Genomic DNA, 18,956 nt, shown 5'->3' with positions numbered 1-18,956 from the left:
TCTGTCAGCTGCTCCATCGCTGTCTAACTGCAGCTACATCAACAAGTGACGTTGCCTGTTAGTCTGCTCCGGCATCCTGTCTCCTTTAAGAATGGCTGGTGCTAGATGGTCTGGGGTGAAACATGGGAAATCCCTAGTGCACATGTTGTCCTGGCCCAAGTTGCATTTCTACCTGTGAGATCAGCTGGACATGTGAAAGCCTATAGGCGTTTTTGCTGATCAGTCTAGCTGAGTGTTGTTGGTCTTCGATTGAATAACTTCTCTTTAGAAGTTCTGCAATCTAATCAGCTGTCAAGAAAAGCTTTTTGGGGGGTTTGTTTGTTTTAATTTCTGAAGGTTCAGTAGCTTCCTGTGCTGGGGATAATAGGAGATATCAAACTGCTTTACACCTTCCTTTCTTTGACATGCTGTTATCATGTCCTTTCCTTAATTTGCTTTCTAAGGCTTTCAGTTTCCCAGTGTGCTTAAATTTTTGATGGTGTTCATCTGTCTTCTCACACTGCCTGCTAAGACAATACTGGAGATGGGTTGCCTGGTACTATGCAAGGTATTGCAAATGATTTATATAGAGGTATCACCAGCCTTTTCTCTTTTCTGCTCTCTTTATCCTTATTTCATGTTACAGTGAACTTTAACAGTAATACCTGGGTCTTATAAGTCTGCGTTTAAAAAAAAATGGTTTCCTGGAGAAGTTTAAAAACGAAACCTGTGAACTTCCTCACTGGCAGTTCCCTAAGGTAGCAGGAAGAATCTTTCTCCTCCTTACTTCAGAGTAAGGACTTGCCTTAAAAAAATAACTACAGGTAATGAAAATCTTGTAGAACTGTGCATGTTGCATAAAAGGTCTGGGCAGGACTGCAGGACTTTAGGAACGTCCTTCAGCTTTTACTTGTGAATTTTACATGAATCAAATGACTTAAAAGCCAGCCTTTTCTCCAACAAGTTGCCATGCTCCCAGCAGTTTTTCTTCCTTAGCCTGAAACAGTAACAGGGCAGACAGCGTGATATCGCCTCACAGGAGGAGGGAGAATTATTACACAGACAAACAATATTGTCACAAAACCCTTGCAAAATCATGCTCTGCAGAACAGTTGAATGGTGTGTAATTTCCTGTAAAGGGAATGGGGTTGGAGTGGATGCTCAGGCTCCTGAATATTTGCACAAAATGAGATGTCAACATTTTCAGAAGGAATATGGCTGTGACTCAGAGTTTGTGCACAGCTCTGGTGTTAATTTGTAATGACTAATGTGAAATGGCTTAACAAAAACAAACAAAACAAACCTGTGTATCTACATGTGCATGACTTCTTCTGTATAATCAATGGTTGTTTGATGAGTCCTTTATTATTGCTATTTACAGTTTTTGGATTGTAAGTATTTATTTCAGTTCCACTTTTTCATCTCTATTCGATGTTCTCTTCCATGTATTTGAGTAAAGTGTCAAGCTGTGCATAGCTATTACTCTCAGTTATTAGCACTGAGTACTTGGGAGGAGGTTTCACTGCAGAGCCCTGACCAGAAGGATTGTGATGTGCTGTGTTCTGAATGGTTGTTGCTTCCTGTCCCACACTGATGATGTTAAATTTACATTTTTTTCATGTTTTAAGCTATGAGTCATTTGGAGCTCTAGGGTAGGTCATTAAGACTTCCTGACTAAGAAAAAAACACTTACGTAAACATAGGATTTCTATGCTCTTTTTTACTGCTGCAGGTGTGAAGCTAAAGACTTGAGCTCTGTCTCTGGCAGATGGGTGCAAAAGGAGCCAGATCCTGAAACTGGCTGAACCTCTGCCTGATGTAGATGATGTATCAAGGAAGCAGGGAACAGCTGAACTTTTCCATTATGCTGCCGCTCTCTGGTGAAAAAATTGAGCGGGAGCTAGACTCTACAACTAGGAAATGGCTCCAGAACTAAACCGTAAACAGGAGGACTCCACCCAAATGTTTCTGGTGCATTGGTTGACTATTTCTCCATGAAGCTGAGACTCTCATGGCAGCTTAGGCTGTTTTCCCTGTGCAACAGGGGAATCAGAATGGTTTGGGTTGGAAAAGACCTTAAAGATCATCCAGTTCCACATTCCACTGGCTCAGGTGCTCATAGCCTCATCCAACCTGGTCTTGAGCACCTCCAGGGATGGGGCCTCCATGACTTCTCTCAACCTGGTCCAGGGTCTTGCCACCCTCACAGTAAAAAATTTCTTCCTAATATCTAATCTAAATCTCTCCTCTTTCAGCTTAAAACCCCTTACCCCTCGTCCTATCACTACACTCCCTGGTAAAGAGGCCCTCCCTAGCTTTCCTCTAGGCCTTCCTCAAGCACAGGAAGGAGGCTCTAAGGTCACCCTGGAGCCCTCTCTTCTCCAGGCTGAAAAACTCTAGCACTCTCAGCCTGTTTTCATAGCAGAGAATCTTTGCCCAGTCCCTGCATGCTCCCGCTGCCTCCCTTGTATCAGCGGCAACTGGGCAGCCAAATAAGCTCTCAGCGAAAATTCAAAGAATGCCTATCGCATTCGCATCACCTTATACAAATCATTCCTGTCGCTCCAGCTGGCTGTTCCTGCAAGTTCTTGAGTGCTCAGCATGTTGAGAGATGAGGAGTAATAAGCTTTATTTTGTCCTCTGGAGAAGATGTTAGTGGGAGGGATCTAGAAACTAGCAGGACTCTCTTCTCTTTGAGACCTTGTGCTCCCCCGGAGTTGTAAGGAAGACTCTTCACTGAAGAGCTGTGTTAGTACCTAATGGGCTGCTACAATTGTACTGGGAATGTGAAATTAAAAACTGGTGTGCTGCCTCCATAACAAGAACAAACTTCATATTGAACTTACGACTTTAGTATTAATTAATGTACTCTAACACCAGTGTTTTCTGTAAATACTATATTTTAAGTGAATTCCTAATGAGTTGGCCTGAGTTATCACACTGGGGGCAATTTAAATGTCAGGCTGCAGTCTTCCCCTCAAAGGCCAATTCTGTCTGTTTTAACCTTTTTGGGAGATAAACTCTGATATGTTTTTTGAGACTTCTGTGCCTATCAAGTGATCTTGTGTGTCATTCCTGTATAAGTCTGTAAATGTGATAATTATTTTTGTAAGAATTTATGCTTATAATGCATTAAAGATAAATTTACAAGCAAGAGAAAGCATAAAAGAAAGTCTGAGCAAACACGGAGACACAGTAAAAAGTTTCAGAAGAGGGAGGAAAAAACGATGAGTGTGCATCATGCAGCCTCCCTATAATCATGACTAAGGTCTTTGCCCTACTGGCTTAATGCTCAAATGCAATTTATACAGCCTGGCAATGCTGTAATAAGAGTGTAATTTATGAGCCTTTGCCCAGTCTTGAATACTCCTCATTTCTTGAGTAAAAATTCATCTCTGTGATTGGAGTACAGATCCTTTCCCAAGTGGTGCCATGCCTTCCGGCAATTTATTTAGAAATCTTACAGGTGTTATCCACCACTCTATGGAAAACACAGAGGTTTTGTTATAGTTAAAAATATCCAGTTGTTAGTTTTTAAGCAAAATCCATTGGAAAATTTTGTTCCAGGGAGGTGCTGGACATGGGATGAGGAAATCCTATTTAAAGAAGGATAACTGCATAGAACTGCCTTAGGGGGAGGACTTGAAGCTATCTGCCCTGGTCTGGCATTGTTGTACAGATGAGGGCTTTAAATTTCATCATCAGATTTTTTTTCTGCTCTCTCTCCCTTGTCTTCCAACTCTGGGAAGGTACCTGTGAACAAGCAAGGGAGCATTAAAGGAACTATCATGAAGGTAAGAGAAGAGAAGAAGAGGAAAAGGGATCTGTCTTCCATATATACATGACTGAAGTTAACATTTTTTTCCTTGGGAACATCATCCTATTGAGGTCCTGGTTCAGTTTGTCATCAAACTAGCTAGTGTAGATTATTACTCTGTAGTTAAGCTGTGTGCTTTCACCTTCTGAATGTATTTGGAATATGATGCACAGCACCTTCGGTCACATTCCTCCCCATGGTGAGGGTAGAGATCTCTGCTCTTGCAGTTTTGTGCCTCTGACAATTCAATTGCTGGGGCATGTCTGGAGTTATGGTGTTCTACTACAGCTTGATATTCTGCCCAGGGAAAGAGTTTTTAATTCAGAAGATCATCTGTGTTCATCTGCCCAACCTTAAATTTTATTTTGTTGTTTTTATTGGTTCAGGGTTTTTTAGCCTCAACAAAGATTTGAAAGGAATGCCCTGAGATTTATGAGACAGATCCTTCACCACTTGGAAACACTGCAGCCAGGTCCCTTTTATTCCCTCAGTTTCATGCTTCCCTAGAACTCTGGTTTTATTTTAGTAAATTGTCTCCATTTTAAAAATGTCCCTGAGAACATGAATTGAAATGTAAATTTAAAGTCTGTAATAATCTATTCATTTTCCTAACCATTTTCTTACTGAGGCCAGTCATGTAAGTATTATATGAAGGCAAGAACCCTGATACTGTACATGCATAAATCACTTCCCTTGAAGTGCCATTTTCTGTTGGCAGAGCACATAGATACCAGAAGGGAGGAGATTAATTTGTGTCTCATAGAAGAAGAAAGTTAATTCCAGGCTAGTTTCAAGTTACCATAATCTAATTCCTTGCTGCCAACTACACTGTAAGCACTGGGGCGGAGGTGGGGAGTTTAGGAACTAGCAAGTCATCCTAAAAGCTGTCCCCCTTGAACAGTCTTCAGTTCCAGACCTTGTTTTAGTGGTCTCAAGAAGCATTACCATTAACTGCATTTTATAGCTATTTTAATGGTATCTGTGGCTGTAGCAATGTTTCACAAAATTTTTTTATGTCTACTGTACTCGATGGGTATGAACATATAACTACAAAGGCAGTTTTATGTGAACTTTTCTTTGTCAACTGTTAATTATGTATATTGTTTAGTTTTGGAGGGAAGTATGTTATACGTGCATTTTGAGACTAAGTTACAATGAACAGTGAGTGCTTACAATGGAAATTGTAAGACACAAAAAATGTTGCTTAGCTAACAAAGAAAGAGTTGCCTCATGAGTGTGTGAAAGGGTGTGAAAGGTAAATGTAGGGTAAGTTTTTCAAAGCATCGAAGTCATCATTTTAAACTTGGCAATGTTGCAAGACTCGGCTAGTAAAGTGTTCTCTTTGTTTCTCGTGGTCTGTAGAAGAAACCACTTTTTTTTCATTCCTAGTCCCTTACAGAAGCTAGCATCCACAAGTCTCACTGAGTAGTGGTGCTTCTTTGCTCCTTATTGACCTTCTAAAACAGAGCACAGAAAGTGTAGCACTGCACAATGGCCAAAAATAAAAGATCTTTTTTTCTATTCCTCATACTCATTTTTTCTCACCAAAGAAAACCTTCATCGTGTGGTAGGGAGTATTTTAAAAAAAAAAAAAAAGCCAGTTACCATACCCTAGTTACCTCTGCTTGATGAAACCCTAAATATTCCATCTTGAATTAAAGAAATTAACTCTTATTTTAGCTACAGGAAAACTCCTCCAATAAAAATTTGGGAATTTTTGTTATGATAAATATTGATTGTATCACACATCATCACGTTTAGTAGTCACTGCCTGTTAACAGTGCAACATCTGTTCTGCTGTTCCCCAGAGCCATACTCATTTTAATAGGCTGTAATGACCCTGCAGTGGGAGTGAGTAACTCGGCGACCTCTGCTGTTTAAGGTTTCCCTTCTAGAGCTCAGATGGTGGATACAAGTGGGGTCTTATTTACTCCCCAGAGCCATCATCAGATGCCACCATGCAATCACTTGTGTTTTCCAGTGATAGCGACAGTCTTTCAGATCAACAGTTTCTAAGACCCCTTTGTTACCAGTGGATAAGGTTGGTTTTGTTCTGTGCAGCATTGCTTTGGTGGAACAATATAAAGGGTAGAGGAATACATCACTTCGCTCCTTGTTTCCATGAGGTAACGCCATGGCCCTCATGTTCTTTAGGGCTTTGTACCGATCGCTCAGGCCAGTCACGTAAGCATTATATGAAGGCAAGAAGCTGATACTGTACATGCATAAATCACTTCCCTTGAAGTGCCATTTTCTGTTGGCAGAGCACACAGATACCAGAAGGGAGGAGATTAATTTGTGTCTCATAGAAGAAGAGAGTTCATTCCAAGCTAGTTTCAAGTTACCATAAGCTAATTCCTTGCTGCCAACTACATTGTAAGCACTGGGGTGGAGGTGGGGAATTTAGGAACTAGCAAGTCATCCTAAAAGCTGTCCCCCTTGAACAGTCTTCAGTTCTAGACCTTGTTTTAGTGGTTGCAAAACCTGAAAACCTACATTTGTGAGCACAGAGATTTTGTAGGATAAGGTTATCACTTTATGGTATCACCGCAAGCATAGGACTGGATAGAAAAAGGTTAAGCAGAATTTTCTTGCGAAGTAACAAACTCTAAGAGTGTTTTCCTTCCCTATTTGCTATTAATGTCTGCAGTACTAGAATGTGTTTATTCTGCTGAAATGCTGTGCATAGAAATAGTCCTGTTCCTCAAAAGCAGGTGCTTAGGAAAGTAAACTGTCTAAGACTCAGCCACCTAAAAGGCAGTTGCTCCGGTAAGACAAATTTTTTATTCCTTTAATCTCATTTATAAAGAAAGTTGTTCAAATCTGTTTTCAGTTGCAAGAGAAAGAAAGTTGCAGCAGGTGGAGGACGGCACCTGAGTGCACAGGCCACTGGGTGTGCCTTGTAGAGCTGCCTCCTGGCTCACAGCTCCTTGTTGGCACGAAAGCTGCCTGGCAGAGATGGACCTGGGGGTGTTGGTTGACAGCAACTGAACATGAGCCAGCAGTGTGCTCAGGTGGCCAAGAAGGCCAATGGCATCTTGGCTTGTATCAGAAACGGCGTGACCAGCAGGTCCAGGGAGGTTATTCTCCCTCTGTACTCAGCACTGGTGAGACCGCTCCTCGAATCCTGTGTTCAGTTCTGGGCCCCTCACCACAAGAAGGATGTTGAGGCTCTGGAGTGAGTCCAGAGAAGAGCAACGAAGCTGGTGAAGGGGCTGGAGAACAGGCCTCACGAGGAGCGGCTGAGAGAGCTGGGGTTGTTTATTCTGGAGAAAAGGAGGCTGAGGAGAGACCTTATCACAGCCTACAACTGCCTGAAAGGGAGGTGTAGAGCGGTGGGGGCTGGTCTCTTTTCCCAGGTGACAGGGGCCAGGACAAGAGGGAATGGCCTCAAGCTGCACCAGGGGAGGTTCACATTAGACATCAGGAAAAGTTTCTTGACTGGAAGAGTTATCAAGCGCTGGCAGAGCTGCCCAGGGAGGTGGTGGAGTCCCCATCCCTGCTGCGGGTGTTTAAAAGACGGCTGGATGAGGTGCTCAGGGACACGGTACCGTGTTGGGCAGGTACGGTCGGACTCGATGATCTCAAAGCCCTTTCCACGAGGCTGCGCTGCCGAGCGGGACGGAGGGAGCCGCCCAGCCCGGCCCAGCCCGGCCCCTCCCGTGCCGCCGCCGGCGAGCGAAGCAGCCGAGGCGGCAGGAGCGTGGCGGCTGCTGCCCGGGCGCGGGGGATGCTGGGCCGGGCCGCGCGGCGCCGCTGGCGGGAGGGCTGCGCGCGCCAGGTAAGGCGGGAAGCGCCCGGTCCCGGCCGCGGGGGGACCCGGGGGGGCGGCGCGGGCGGCAGCAGGAGAGGCTACGGAAACAAAAAAAAAGTGGAATATCTTTTTAATTTCAGCTACAGTTAAGTGTCGTCTAAGCCGTTGTGTTCTCTTGCTCTCTACAACTACCTGAAAGGAGGTTGTGGAGAGCACGGAGCTGGCTTCTCCCCAGTGACAAGAGGGAATGGCCTCAAGCTCCGCCAGGGGAGATTTAGACTGGACATCAGGAAAAAAATTTTCACGGAAAGGGTCATTGGGCACTGGCACAGGCTGCCCAGGGAGGTGGTTGAGTCCCCTTCCCTGGAGGTGTTTAAGGCACGGGTGGACGAGGTGCTGAGGGTCATGGTTTAGTGTTTGATGGGAATGGTTGGACTCGATGATCTGATGGGTCTCTTCCAACCTAGTGATTCTGTGTGAAAGTCAGACGGAATGTCCCTCTGACAGCGTGTTTTCTTTCGGACAGTCCTTTTCCAGACACTGTCCATTGTTTGGAGATGATAACGTCCTGTGCTCAGTCTGATCTGCGCTGAACTGGTGTCTCCTCTCCTGCAACCCCCTCTCCTTGCAGCCTTTCCCCAGCTCCAAGGCAAAGTCAGGCAGAGCTGGTCCCAGCTCCAATCGGCAACAGTTTTGACCGTTGCGAAGTTTGATAGTAACATTAAAATCAGACCTTGGAAAGTAATAGAACACGCACAAGACTTCTGGGAAAAATTATCCGTACGCCTGTAAGAGAGAAATCCATCCTGTCACAGCTCCTGTGCGGGTGCAGGAGCTGCCGGGGATCGCTCCCCGTGCTGCCCAGCACGGCTAAAGGGCGCTCGCTTTTCCAAAGCTCCGAACCGAGTCCTAGAAGAGGTTTCGTTCGCCGGCGTTCACGGTGTCTTCGTCCCGCCGCCCCGGGGAGGGGGGCGGCCGCGGGGGCAGCGGCACCGGGCAGGCGCCTCGGCTTCCTCGGTCCTTTTTTCAGGCGTTCTGTGGTTTTTCCGACTCCGAACCGGTGGGACGGTGCTGGGCTGAGGTTGCGAAGCGCCAGAAATAAATCGGGAGCGCGCGGGGGCTGAAAAAAAGTTTCCCTGACTCGCCCCTGCTGAACTGTCTTGTATTTAAGGGAGTAATGAAGTGAATCCCCCTCTGAGCTGCTCTTGGCGCTAAGAAGTTCCAGGGATCTTGTAAGTAGGGAGGATGAAGGGGAGCAAGAAGGCACAATGACTTTAAAGATCTGCTGGGATGTAGGACGACTTGGTTGTGGAGTCCTGAGTAACTGACTGCGTGGAGAGGAGGCAATTTATTACTTCGCTGTTGTTTTTAACAATAGAGATGCTGTATATGCTCACAGGCATTGCTGAGGTGGAAGACCACAGACCCCCATCCCTGCATCCAGGGCCCATCCGTAGCAAGGAAGTCTCTGGGGGGTGTGGTGGCATCCACAGAAGGACACGCAGGTAGCTTTGGGGCCCCTCAGCAAGCAGCTTCCACACCTGGAGCCTCGGAACGTGTGCCGGCAGTTGGAGTCAAGGAGTTACGCAGAATGAACTCCGTACTTTTTGCCAAGAATTGTTATGCAAACTGTTCATAAGCCCTTTTACAAGATTCCATGGTATTAATTTGCCCCGCTGCTGTTAATGTGAATGGCCCTTCTTTGCTTTGTCATGTGTGTACGTGAGCACATTTAAGAAGGGAATTTAAGATAAATATTGACTTAGCCTTTTTAATCTTCAGGCACAGTGCGCTGAAAGCATCTTGCACCTCATTGAGAGCATTTACACTGCCGTTCAGTACACACTGATATTTCATATTCAGTTTGTCTCCTCTGACTTCTCTTGCTTTGCAGACAAGCGTGGTGCTTTTCTAGGGCTCTGAAATGAGACTGAAAGCTGATAAAGCTTCAAGAAGAGACGCAGAAAAGGAGAGGAGGAGGAGGAGGAAGAGAAGGAGGAGAAAAAGCTCTTGCTTTGGCAGTGCTGCCTTTACAAGAAAGAGCAGAGAAATGATCGGCCCTGTTATTTTGTGGAATACAACAGTGATGTGACTCAGGAATTAAATGTTTGCACAGAATTTGAGGGTAGGAATGTTGCAATGCTGAGGAAAATCCAATTGGTAAAAGTATTTAATGCAAGATTTTCTTTATTTCTTAAGTACAAATTTTTAGATTAAATTAATATAAAATATTTTCAATATACATAATCCATAGTCATAGTTTTTCTACAGAGTTGCTAGTGTGGCAGATAATGAAGCACATTTACTGGTTTCCCCCTTCCTGTTTTCATCTTTGTGTACCTTTCAATTTTTTGACTATGTGCCTGCAGAACAGTTCAGGCAGTTCAAATATTTATTCTCAAACCTTAAATGAATAGCCTGTAGCTGTAACTTCAAGCTAGTGGAAATAAAAGATGTCCCAATTGTTGTTGCGGTTGTTTAGCTCTTTAGATTTCCATGTACGTCTTGTCCAGTGGAAACCCTGTTGTGGTTATTTGATTTTTTTTTATCAGCAGTGTTTTTTTGTTTAGGCTTTTTTGTTGTTAGTGTTGCTATTGTGTGCTATAGTGTGCTAGCTCTGCTGCTTGCTATTTGGATGAACAAATACTTTACCTCTAGCTCTGGAAGATTGTAGTTCTTTTGTGAGGCCGAGGAAAGCAGGGCTTGGTAGCTTGTTGCCTTTGCACTTGGTGCGATTCAGTGACATCGCAGGTCATGTTCTCCAGCTTGTTTCATCCTGTGTTTGGTGATGGGAGTCAGTTTGCCCAAACAGCTTTTGGGGCATTGACTGTAGGTTTCTATTTGGAAAACTGGAGATGACACTGCAGTGGCCGCACGGGGCTGTAGTATGTGTCCATAGTCATCACAAGCTGCAAGATCCGTTCATGTATTGATGAGCAGATGTGTAAGTTTGAGGCATGTTTGTGTACAGTGTTTTAGACTAATGAAAACACTGCTGTAGGGACAAACCATTTGCTATGGATAGTTTGCTGTAACGTCTCTGTAAAAGTAGGGGTTGCTGTCCTGGAGAGCTCTACTCTTAATTGTTAGCTTTTCAGCTCTGCTTTTAGACAAAATCCACAACTCTTCTGACTGCTGTGGTTAGCTGCTTTGCCTTTGGAGCAGTGCTTATACAAATTTATCTTAATTTTGTAAAGTTGAGGTTTCTGTTCTGTGAGGTTTCTTGTATGTTTTGTTGGGCTTTTTTTGTAAGAAGTGGCTAGTACTTTCACAGACAGTTTTTCAAACTAAGTGAAGCATGTTATACTGCATTCTTTGGACAGGCTTTCTTATTACACATAATTTTGTTCCCAAAAGGGTGCAGTTTGTTTTGCTAGAGTGTTAGATTTGTCATCATGCAGTTATTTCACATGTGGTGAAACTTAAAGGTTGCCAGCTCTTTCGCTTCCTCTTCTCTTGCACATTTTAACTCCCACAGCTCTTACTGAGAGAAACGCCCTGTGTGTGCTGCTCTCTGGGAGGAAAAGGTCCCCTCACCATATTGCAATGGAGAACAGATGTGTTAACACAGAATCAAAGCTTAAGATTGCTGGGGTGTGTGCATGTTATGTATTCATAAACATTCTTAGCCAGGAAACATTGAAGGGGCTGGATTTAATATATTTGTTTTCAGATGATCCTAGTTAGTTTCTCTGTAGTGCTGAATCAGACTGATTTAAAATTGTGTTGCTTTTTATAGACATTCATGTACATGGGATTCCCGTGTTTCCTTGCAGTCATGCAGCCTTGTTCTTGCTAAAACTGTGCCTATCTTGTATGAAGATGCTGGAGTGGTGATGTTGTCTCCTGCAAAAGGCAAGGCTTGCTTTGAACACATATGAATGATGGAACTAAATTGGGAAAACTTTATTTTTTTTCGAAATGCGAGTTTATTTAACATTATTAATTTAGTGTGCTAAGTTCTTTTAAAGTTTTCCTCTGGAATACATTGATGAGAGGAAAGAGTATGTGTAAATTGGCAAGATCAAATTGCAAGGGCTTCTGTAGAAAGCATTGAGGATTTGTTTTCTTCCTTGATTTGGATATTACATATGCTTGTTGCTGAGGGGAATTTTCTTCCTACTTGCAAATTACAGCCAGTAGGAGAGTCATTGGTTTTGTTTATCTGCCAAAAGCAGAACATAGAGGAGTTTATTTTGGATTGTCGGTTTTTGGGGTTTTGGTTTTTTTTTTGGTCAGCTCCCAATGTCATCCATATCTAGCAAAAATGTTTCTTTTAATGCTTTCAGCTGATGTTGTTGACTACTCATTTCCTCAGGACTGGCTTGAACTTCTTTCCCGTACTTCCTGTTAATCGTTATAGTTATTTCCTTACTTCTGAATTACTGCAATGCTCTCAGCTTTGTACTGATCCAGTTTGTCCTCCAGTTTTATACAGTCATATAAGTGAGGATCTGTATCTGTCAAGATAACCACAGAATAAATTGGCGTCTGTTTTGTTTGTTTTTTTTTTATTTGGTCTTTTAATTTTGCCCCTTCCTGTTTTGCACATATTCTGCTATTGGGATTCCTGAGATGTTCTGTCACAGCAGCAGCCCCAGGGCATCCTAGGCAGCTACAGAGAAGTGAATTATCATTGAGCATCTCGTGCAGATGAATATTCCACATAAATGTGGTTTAAGTCCCTGCTTTGTATTTTCAGCCTACTCAGGTCCTTTGGAAACTGTGAGCTAACTGGAGCCAAGAACTGGGAGTAATTTGTGGCCACTGGGCCTGTTTTCCCCTGGCTTGCCTTCCCTTCGAAAGCCTCTTACAACAAAAGTTAGCTTGTTGATCCAAGTTTTGTTTTCTAAATAGAAACTTTGTGCTCATACTGATGTATGTCAACAGAAATATACAACCCATTAAACTGTTTGTTTATGGACGTACTGTTCACTCTTGCAAATACTAATTTGTGTGCCTTAAAAGGGTTGTTTAGAAGATCTCTGGCATGGGCTGCAGGAAATGTGCGTGTCTCAGCAAGTTTGTTTATTTGCCTTTGATACTGTGTCTATGCCAGAGTAACAGGATGGCATTGGGAATGGCTGCTAGCCCTTTACTCTTCTGTTCTCATCTGGCAGCTGCAACATGGCTACATTTTTCTCTGATAAATACACTTTTGGGGAGAGATGTGATATATAGCACAGAAATTCACCATCATTTGTACTTCTACACACTCTCATATACTGCTTTTCTGCATCTTTTCTCTCTGGTACAGATTCTGTAGTAACTTTGTAGGTTGTGAGGTACTCCTGTACATGCATGTGTGACAAATTTGGATCTGTGGATCAAATCAGCTCTTTTTGCATAGACTGTTAGGATGGTTTTTTCCCACTCTGAGTAATTGTCGTTAGATACGTGTCTTTGTGTAAACAGAGAAGTTCCTAAGAAAGGAAATGAAAATCAGCTCCTGCAAAGCTGGAAAGAATGCAATCGTCCTCTTCAGGATCACAGGCTTAAAGAAGTTGCAGCTTTTGTGAGCTAAGTAGAGGCTGTGTGGTACTGCAGAAGATGTAAAGAAACCTTGAAACTGAAATGCCAGTCTAACATTACTATCTATGTGCTCTTATACTATGTATAATATTTTGGCAGACTTCCCAAGGAGCTTTCTCATATGTGATATATGAGTAATAGGTTGTGCTTCCCAAAGGTTGGGAAGTAAGTTACTCCAAATGTATGCAACAGGCTTATCAGAAAGGAAAACAAAAATTGATGTAACTCCCTGTTGATAACTGTGGCGACATTGTTCATTTATTTATTTTAGTTTAGAATGGGGATAGGACAAAGCCATACCACGAAGTGGTAATTGTATTACATGCTCTGTGGTTAATAAAGTAGATGACAGAAAATGATGGTGTGATTTCACTTGAAGTGGATGCTGTGGTCATACAAACAGTGCTGTAAATGTGAGTGATTTTTCTTGTTGCTCATGGAGTGAGGAACATCTAAATCTGGCACTACTCCTTCCTTCTAGTACTCTGGGCAAGGCCCCACACATTTTTGTGTACATGCAGAGAGACTAATACTAAACTTCTAGAGGATATCTGAGAAAATTGCTTTACAAATGTCTTGTGTGTGCTGTTTGTTTACCACAAATCAGTGAACTGCTGAGTACTTAATGCTGTTTACAAACCTAGTGCATGTTTTAAGAACGAGTCTCTTCTGATGATGTGGCAGGTTTTTTTTCCTTCTAAAATAATGTTTTAAAGCTTACAGGGCAAAAATGTAGACCTTCTTCCAGAGCTTATATTATCTTAATTTCTGAAGGGGTGGGATAAGAAGGAAAGGGAGTTATAGGGGCTTTTCCTGTTTGGTTGATTTTGGGTTTTTGGGGGGGAGGGGGTTGGGGGTATGAAGGTTTTGGTTTTTGCTCCTTACACAGCAAGGTTTTTGGTATCATAGAATCATAGAATCGCCAGGTTGGAAAAGACCTCTTAGAACATCGAGTCCAACCATTCCTATCTGCCACTGAATCATGTCCCTGAGCACCTCATCTACCTGTCTTTTAAATACCTCCAGGTACAGTGACTCAACCACCTCCCTGGGCAGCCTCTGCCACTGCCCGATGACTCTTTCTGTGAAAAATTTTTTTCTGATGTCCAGCCTGAACCTCCCCTGGTGTAGCTTGAGGCCATTCTCCCTTGTCCTGTCCCCTGTCACTTGGGAGAAGAGGCCAGCTTCCTCCTTTCCACAACCTCCTTTCAGGTAGTTGGAGAGAGCAATAAGGTCTCCCCTCAGCCTCCTCTTCTCCAGGCTAAACAACCCCAGCTCCCTCAGCTTTTCCTTGTAAGACTTATTCTCCAGCCCCTTCACCAGGTTTGTTGCTCTTCTCTGGACTCGCTCCAGAGCCTCAAAATCCTTCTTGTGGTGAGGGGCCCAGAACTAAACACAGGATTCGAGGAGCGGTCTCACCAGTGCCGAGTACATAGGGAGAATAACCTCCCTGGACCTGCTGGCCATGCCATCTCTGATACAAGCCAAGATGCCACTGGTCTTCTTGGCCACCTGGGCACACTGCTGGCTCATGTTCAGTCGCTGTCAACCAACACCCCCAGGTCTTTCTCCTCCAGGCAGCTTTCTAGCCAGACTTCTCCTAGTCTGTAGCGCTGCACAGGGTTGTTGTGCCCCAAGTGCAGGACCTGGCATTTGGCCTTGCTAAACCTCATGCCATTGGTCTCAGCCTGTTTAGGTCCCTTTGCAGAGCCTCCCTGCCCTCAAGCAGATCCAAGCTTCCACCCAGCTTAGTGTCATCTGCAGACTTGCTAAGGGTGCACTCGATGCCTTCATCCAGGTCATTGATTGACTTTTGACTATTGAGCAGGACTGGACCCAGCACTGAGCCCTGGGGAACCCCACTTGTGACTGGCCTCCAGTGGCAGTTAACTGCATTTACCACCACTCTCTGGGCCTGGCTATCCAACCAGTTTTTGACCCAGGAGAGCATGCAGCTGTCCAGTCCAGAGGCTGACAGTTTCCTAAGCAGAATGCTGTGAAAAACTGTGTCAAAGGCTTTACTGAAGTCCAGGAGGACTACATCCACAGCCTTTCCCTCATCCAGTAATAAAAGAAGGCAATCAGGTTACTTTAGCAGGACCTGCATTTCATAAACCCGTGTTGACTGGGCCTGATCACCCAGTTCTCTTGCATGTGCTTCATGATAGCACTCAAGATCACCTGTTCCATGACTTTCCCTGGCACTGAGGTCAGACTGACAGGCCTGTAGTTCCCTGGATCCTCCCTGCGACCCTTCTTGTAGATGGGCACATCAGCCAGCTGCCAGTCCAGTGGGACTTCCCCAGTCAGCCAGGACTGCTGGTAGATGATGGAAAGGGGTTTGGCAAGCACATCCACCAGCTCCCTCAATACCCTCAGGTGGATCCCATCCAGCCCCATGGACCTGTGAATGTCTAATGGCCAAGCAAGTCTCTAACCACTTCCTCTTGGATCACGGGAGCTTTGTTCTGCTCCTCTAGCTCCTGGGCATGTACACACAGGGAACAACTTTCCTTACTATTAAAGACTGAGGCAAAGAAGGTGTTAAGTACCTCAGCCTTGTCCTCATCATTTGTCACAGTTGTTCCCTTTGTATCCAATAAAGACCGAATATTCTCCCTGGTCCTCCTTTTAGTATTGATGTGTTTGTAGAAATATTTTTTATTATCTTTCACAGAACTGGCCGGTCTGAGTTTTAGTTGGACTTTAGCCCTCCTGATTTTTCCTCTGCATGATCTCGCTTCCACCCTGTAGTCCACCCAAGATGCCTGTCCCTTCTTCCAAAGCTCATAGACATTCCTTTTCTTTTTGATATCCACCCAGATCTCCCCGCTCAACCAAGCTGTTTTTTTCCCCTGCTGGCTCATTTTCCTGCGCATGGGGACAGCTTGCTCCTGGGCTGCCAGGATTTCCTTCTTGAAGAGCACCCATCCCTCTTGGGCTCCCTTGCCCTTAAGGACTGTCTTCCATGAGACTTTATCAATCAGACTTCTGAACAGTCCAAGGTCTGCCCTCTGGAGGTTTAATGTGACTGTTCTGCTAACCACCCCCCCTCACCTCACCTAGAACTGAGAATTCTACCATCTCATGATCACTTTGTCCCAGTCATCCTCCAACCATCACATCCCCTGTAAGGCCTTCTCTGTTCACAAACAGCAGATCCAGGAGGGCACCTTCCCTTGCTGGCTCACTTACCAGTTGTCTGACGAAGTTGTCTTCCACACACTCCAGGAACCTCCTAGACTCAGAAAGGAACCAAACAGTACAGCTGTTCTCAACATTTAGTTAAACATTAAAATCTTGATTTACTCCTTCACCTTGAGGGAAGCAAGCTAAAGGAAAACAGATGGAATAGCTGGGTTTGAGCTAGGCGTGTTTTTTCTAGGATAATCTTCACACTGATGGCATACTTGCAAGTCAGCAGCGAAGGTGAATTTCTCATTCGATTGCTCCTTGGCAAGGAGGGTTTCCTACAGCGAAGTGAGTGGATAGTTAAGCTCTTCTGAGCCTGGAGCTGTTTCACAGTCACTTCTGGTTCTCATTGTAATATGACTGTTTGTTCAGGGCGTGTGACACCAGTACTTGTTCTGACTTGGTTTCTTTTCTGTTTTGCTCTTTCCAGAGAGACAAAAGGGAGAGGCAGGTTCTCTGTGTTGCTGCCTTGTAATCTATCTTGCTGTCAAATATTGAGTAATAACTTGCTGATTAGGTTTGTGTGGGGAAGAGTTGGATTTTTATTAGGTCACTTCTGCCACTTTTATGACTGCTCACTCTGTTGTTTCTGGTATCCCAAGATAATCTGAGGAGTTCAACGAACAATTAAATTAAGATATTTGTTCTGCGAATTTGTGTAGGGAGTCGAGGAAGGTGACAGTTTTCAGGCCTGTGCGTTATTTGCTGTGACTTTTTCCATCCTTAGCTGACCCGTGAGTCCCAGATCATCTTGAAATTGTGTCCAATGCTCAAAATGTACTTTGTCTTTGCCAGGCAGGCTGCTCTTTAATTCCTGTGATATGTGAAGAGTGGCTTGGTCTATGAAAGTATTGCTGTGCACCCATTTGTAACTGATACAGCGTATGAGGAATCTGTGGCGTGATCATGGTGAGGGTGGATGGCTTACAGGGAATGCTTGACCCAAAATCTGTGATCCCCAAGAGGGAAGGTATGTATCTAGACTCTGAAGGTCAGGTCAATCACTAGTAACATAAATCCCTTGTGTTAGTGACTCTCTTTACTTCAACACAACAGCTGAAGAAGGATTCCCAAAATGAACATTGGGTGACTGCCTGCCTGCTCAGGATGGTAACTTTGGTGGTCCATAAGCCAGTTTTGCTTCATCCAAGGGGGGCTGGCCAGGACAAGGGGCCTCCTGCTCTGTCTGTGCAGAAGTGTCAGGTGTCAGCAGCTGGTGCTTTGCGCTTGTGTGAATGCGACTGACAAGCACAATCTCCCCTTGCTGGTGAGGAAACATTGACTGAAATGGAAAAGGACTGAAAGGGACTGTGCAAATGGGAAATTTATACCTTCTGAAAGGTGCATTTATCATGATGAGCACAGGCAGTGCATCTTCAAAAGGACAGAAAAATTGAGTACATTATGCGTAGGCAAGATATAATTTACTTTTTTACTTCAAATAAACAATTTTGAATTTTCTTCACATTTACTGTTTGGTGATTTTGGAACAAAATTATTTCAGTCTTCACATTGCAGTCAGATGGAGAGAAATAAATTGCCTTTTAAGAAATGTTTTGTTTATCTGCAAAGTGGGCAGTGATTTCATCTTCTTCGTTGGTACTTCAAAGTGTAGTAAGAGGCCATGAAGTTGATTTAGAGATCATGAAATCATCTTTAAATGTCTTGCACATTTGCCAGAGTGGAGGAAAAATTACATTGCTCTTCCTTCTGGCAAATCAAATGTAGTATATAATGAGAACATCACTTTGGTCAGAGTGCCATGATGGGGAAAAAGATGAATGCTCTCCATTTACAGTGCAGTCACCTCTTTTACCTGAAGCACTTGTGCCATACTGTTCACAGAACAATGTTCCTGTGGTTTTGTTTGAGGCTTCTTTTTTCTAGGGCCTGACCTTCTCTGTACCTTCTCATTCAAACTATTCATTATCTGATATTCTGTGATTGCTTTTTGAACCAGCCTCTCACTGCCTGTAACAGCAGAGCTTTGATTATATTCCATGGTCCTATCTGTAGAAGAAAGACTTTTTTTAATGTATAAAACATATCCCTCACCTTTACGTGTTCTAAACAGAAGTATAAAGGTGTCATGCCCCTGAAACACAGCAACATCTACACAACTAGGGACCTTTGTGGCCCCAGCTGCCCCACCTTTGGCCCCTCTAGGCTGGAGTCCCTCCTGTGAAATGCAGCCAAAACAGGTTTCCTGATCCAAGAAGCAAACCTAGCACAGATACAACTCTGCCTCTGAGGGGTGCAGTGACAGAGGCAGAGGTGGGGTTGGTGTAGCAGTGAGTGCATTGCCAGGCTGAGTTAGGTGGAGGCTGGATGCTGAAGTGATGGTTCATCTGGGAGCAGGGCAGAGATTTTGGCTAGCCTGAGGTATGCGGTTGAATAATTGTCTTAGCAAATCAAGTTTTAATTTAATTGCAATAAATTAAGATAAATTAAACTGTCTCAAAGTTTTTGAGATGGTGGCAAACTCCGCTGCGTAACCACAAAGTAGTTTGGCTTCCTTTTCTGCATATACTGTCTGTCTCTGCCTTGCCCTAGACAAGGAAAGAAGCTGAAAGAAGTGTTTGCAAACAGTAAAATTAAAGTAATTGCAAAAGTATAAGCCCAGTAGAAGAAATACATCTGTAATAACATAAATACTATGTGAGAAGTTGAATTTAATGGATT

The 18,956-nt window shown here is 43.9% G+C and overlaps 2 protein-coding genes across 3 annotated transcripts in view; both read left to right on the top strand.

Moving 5' to 3' along the window:
* SEC24B (SEC24 homolog B, COPII coat complex component) overlaps positions 1-18,956 on the top strand; it is a 103,414-nt gene that overhangs the window by 50,411 nt on the left and 34,047 nt on the right. The window lies entirely within an intron of this gene.
* Positions 7,491-18,956, top strand: part of MCUB (mitochondrial calcium uniporter dominant negative subunit beta) — a 54,631-nt gene continuing 43,165 nt past the window's right edge. Inside the window, exon 1 of one of the 2 annotated variants that reach the window (XM_069855515.1) lies at positions 7,491-7,577. In XM_069855515.1, the coding sequence (XP_069711616.1) occupies positions 7,527-7,577 (51 nt within the window). In that variant the 5' untranslated portion in view covers positions 7,491-7,526. Of the gene's footprint in view, positions 7,578-10,467; positions 10,495-18,956 lie in introns of those variants that run through there. The other variant, XM_069855516.1, reaches the window with a different exon arrangement.

Source organism: Phaenicophaeus curvirostris, chromosome 4 (genome assembly GCF_032191515.1).
Source record: "Phaenicophaeus curvirostris isolate KB17595 chromosome 4, BPBGC_Pcur_1.0, whole genome shotgun sequence".
NCBI lineage: Eukaryota > Metazoa > Chordata > Aves > Cuculiformes > Cuculidae > Phaenicophaeus > Phaenicophaeus curvirostris.
This window is presented reverse-complemented; position numbering and strand designations above follow the sequence as displayed.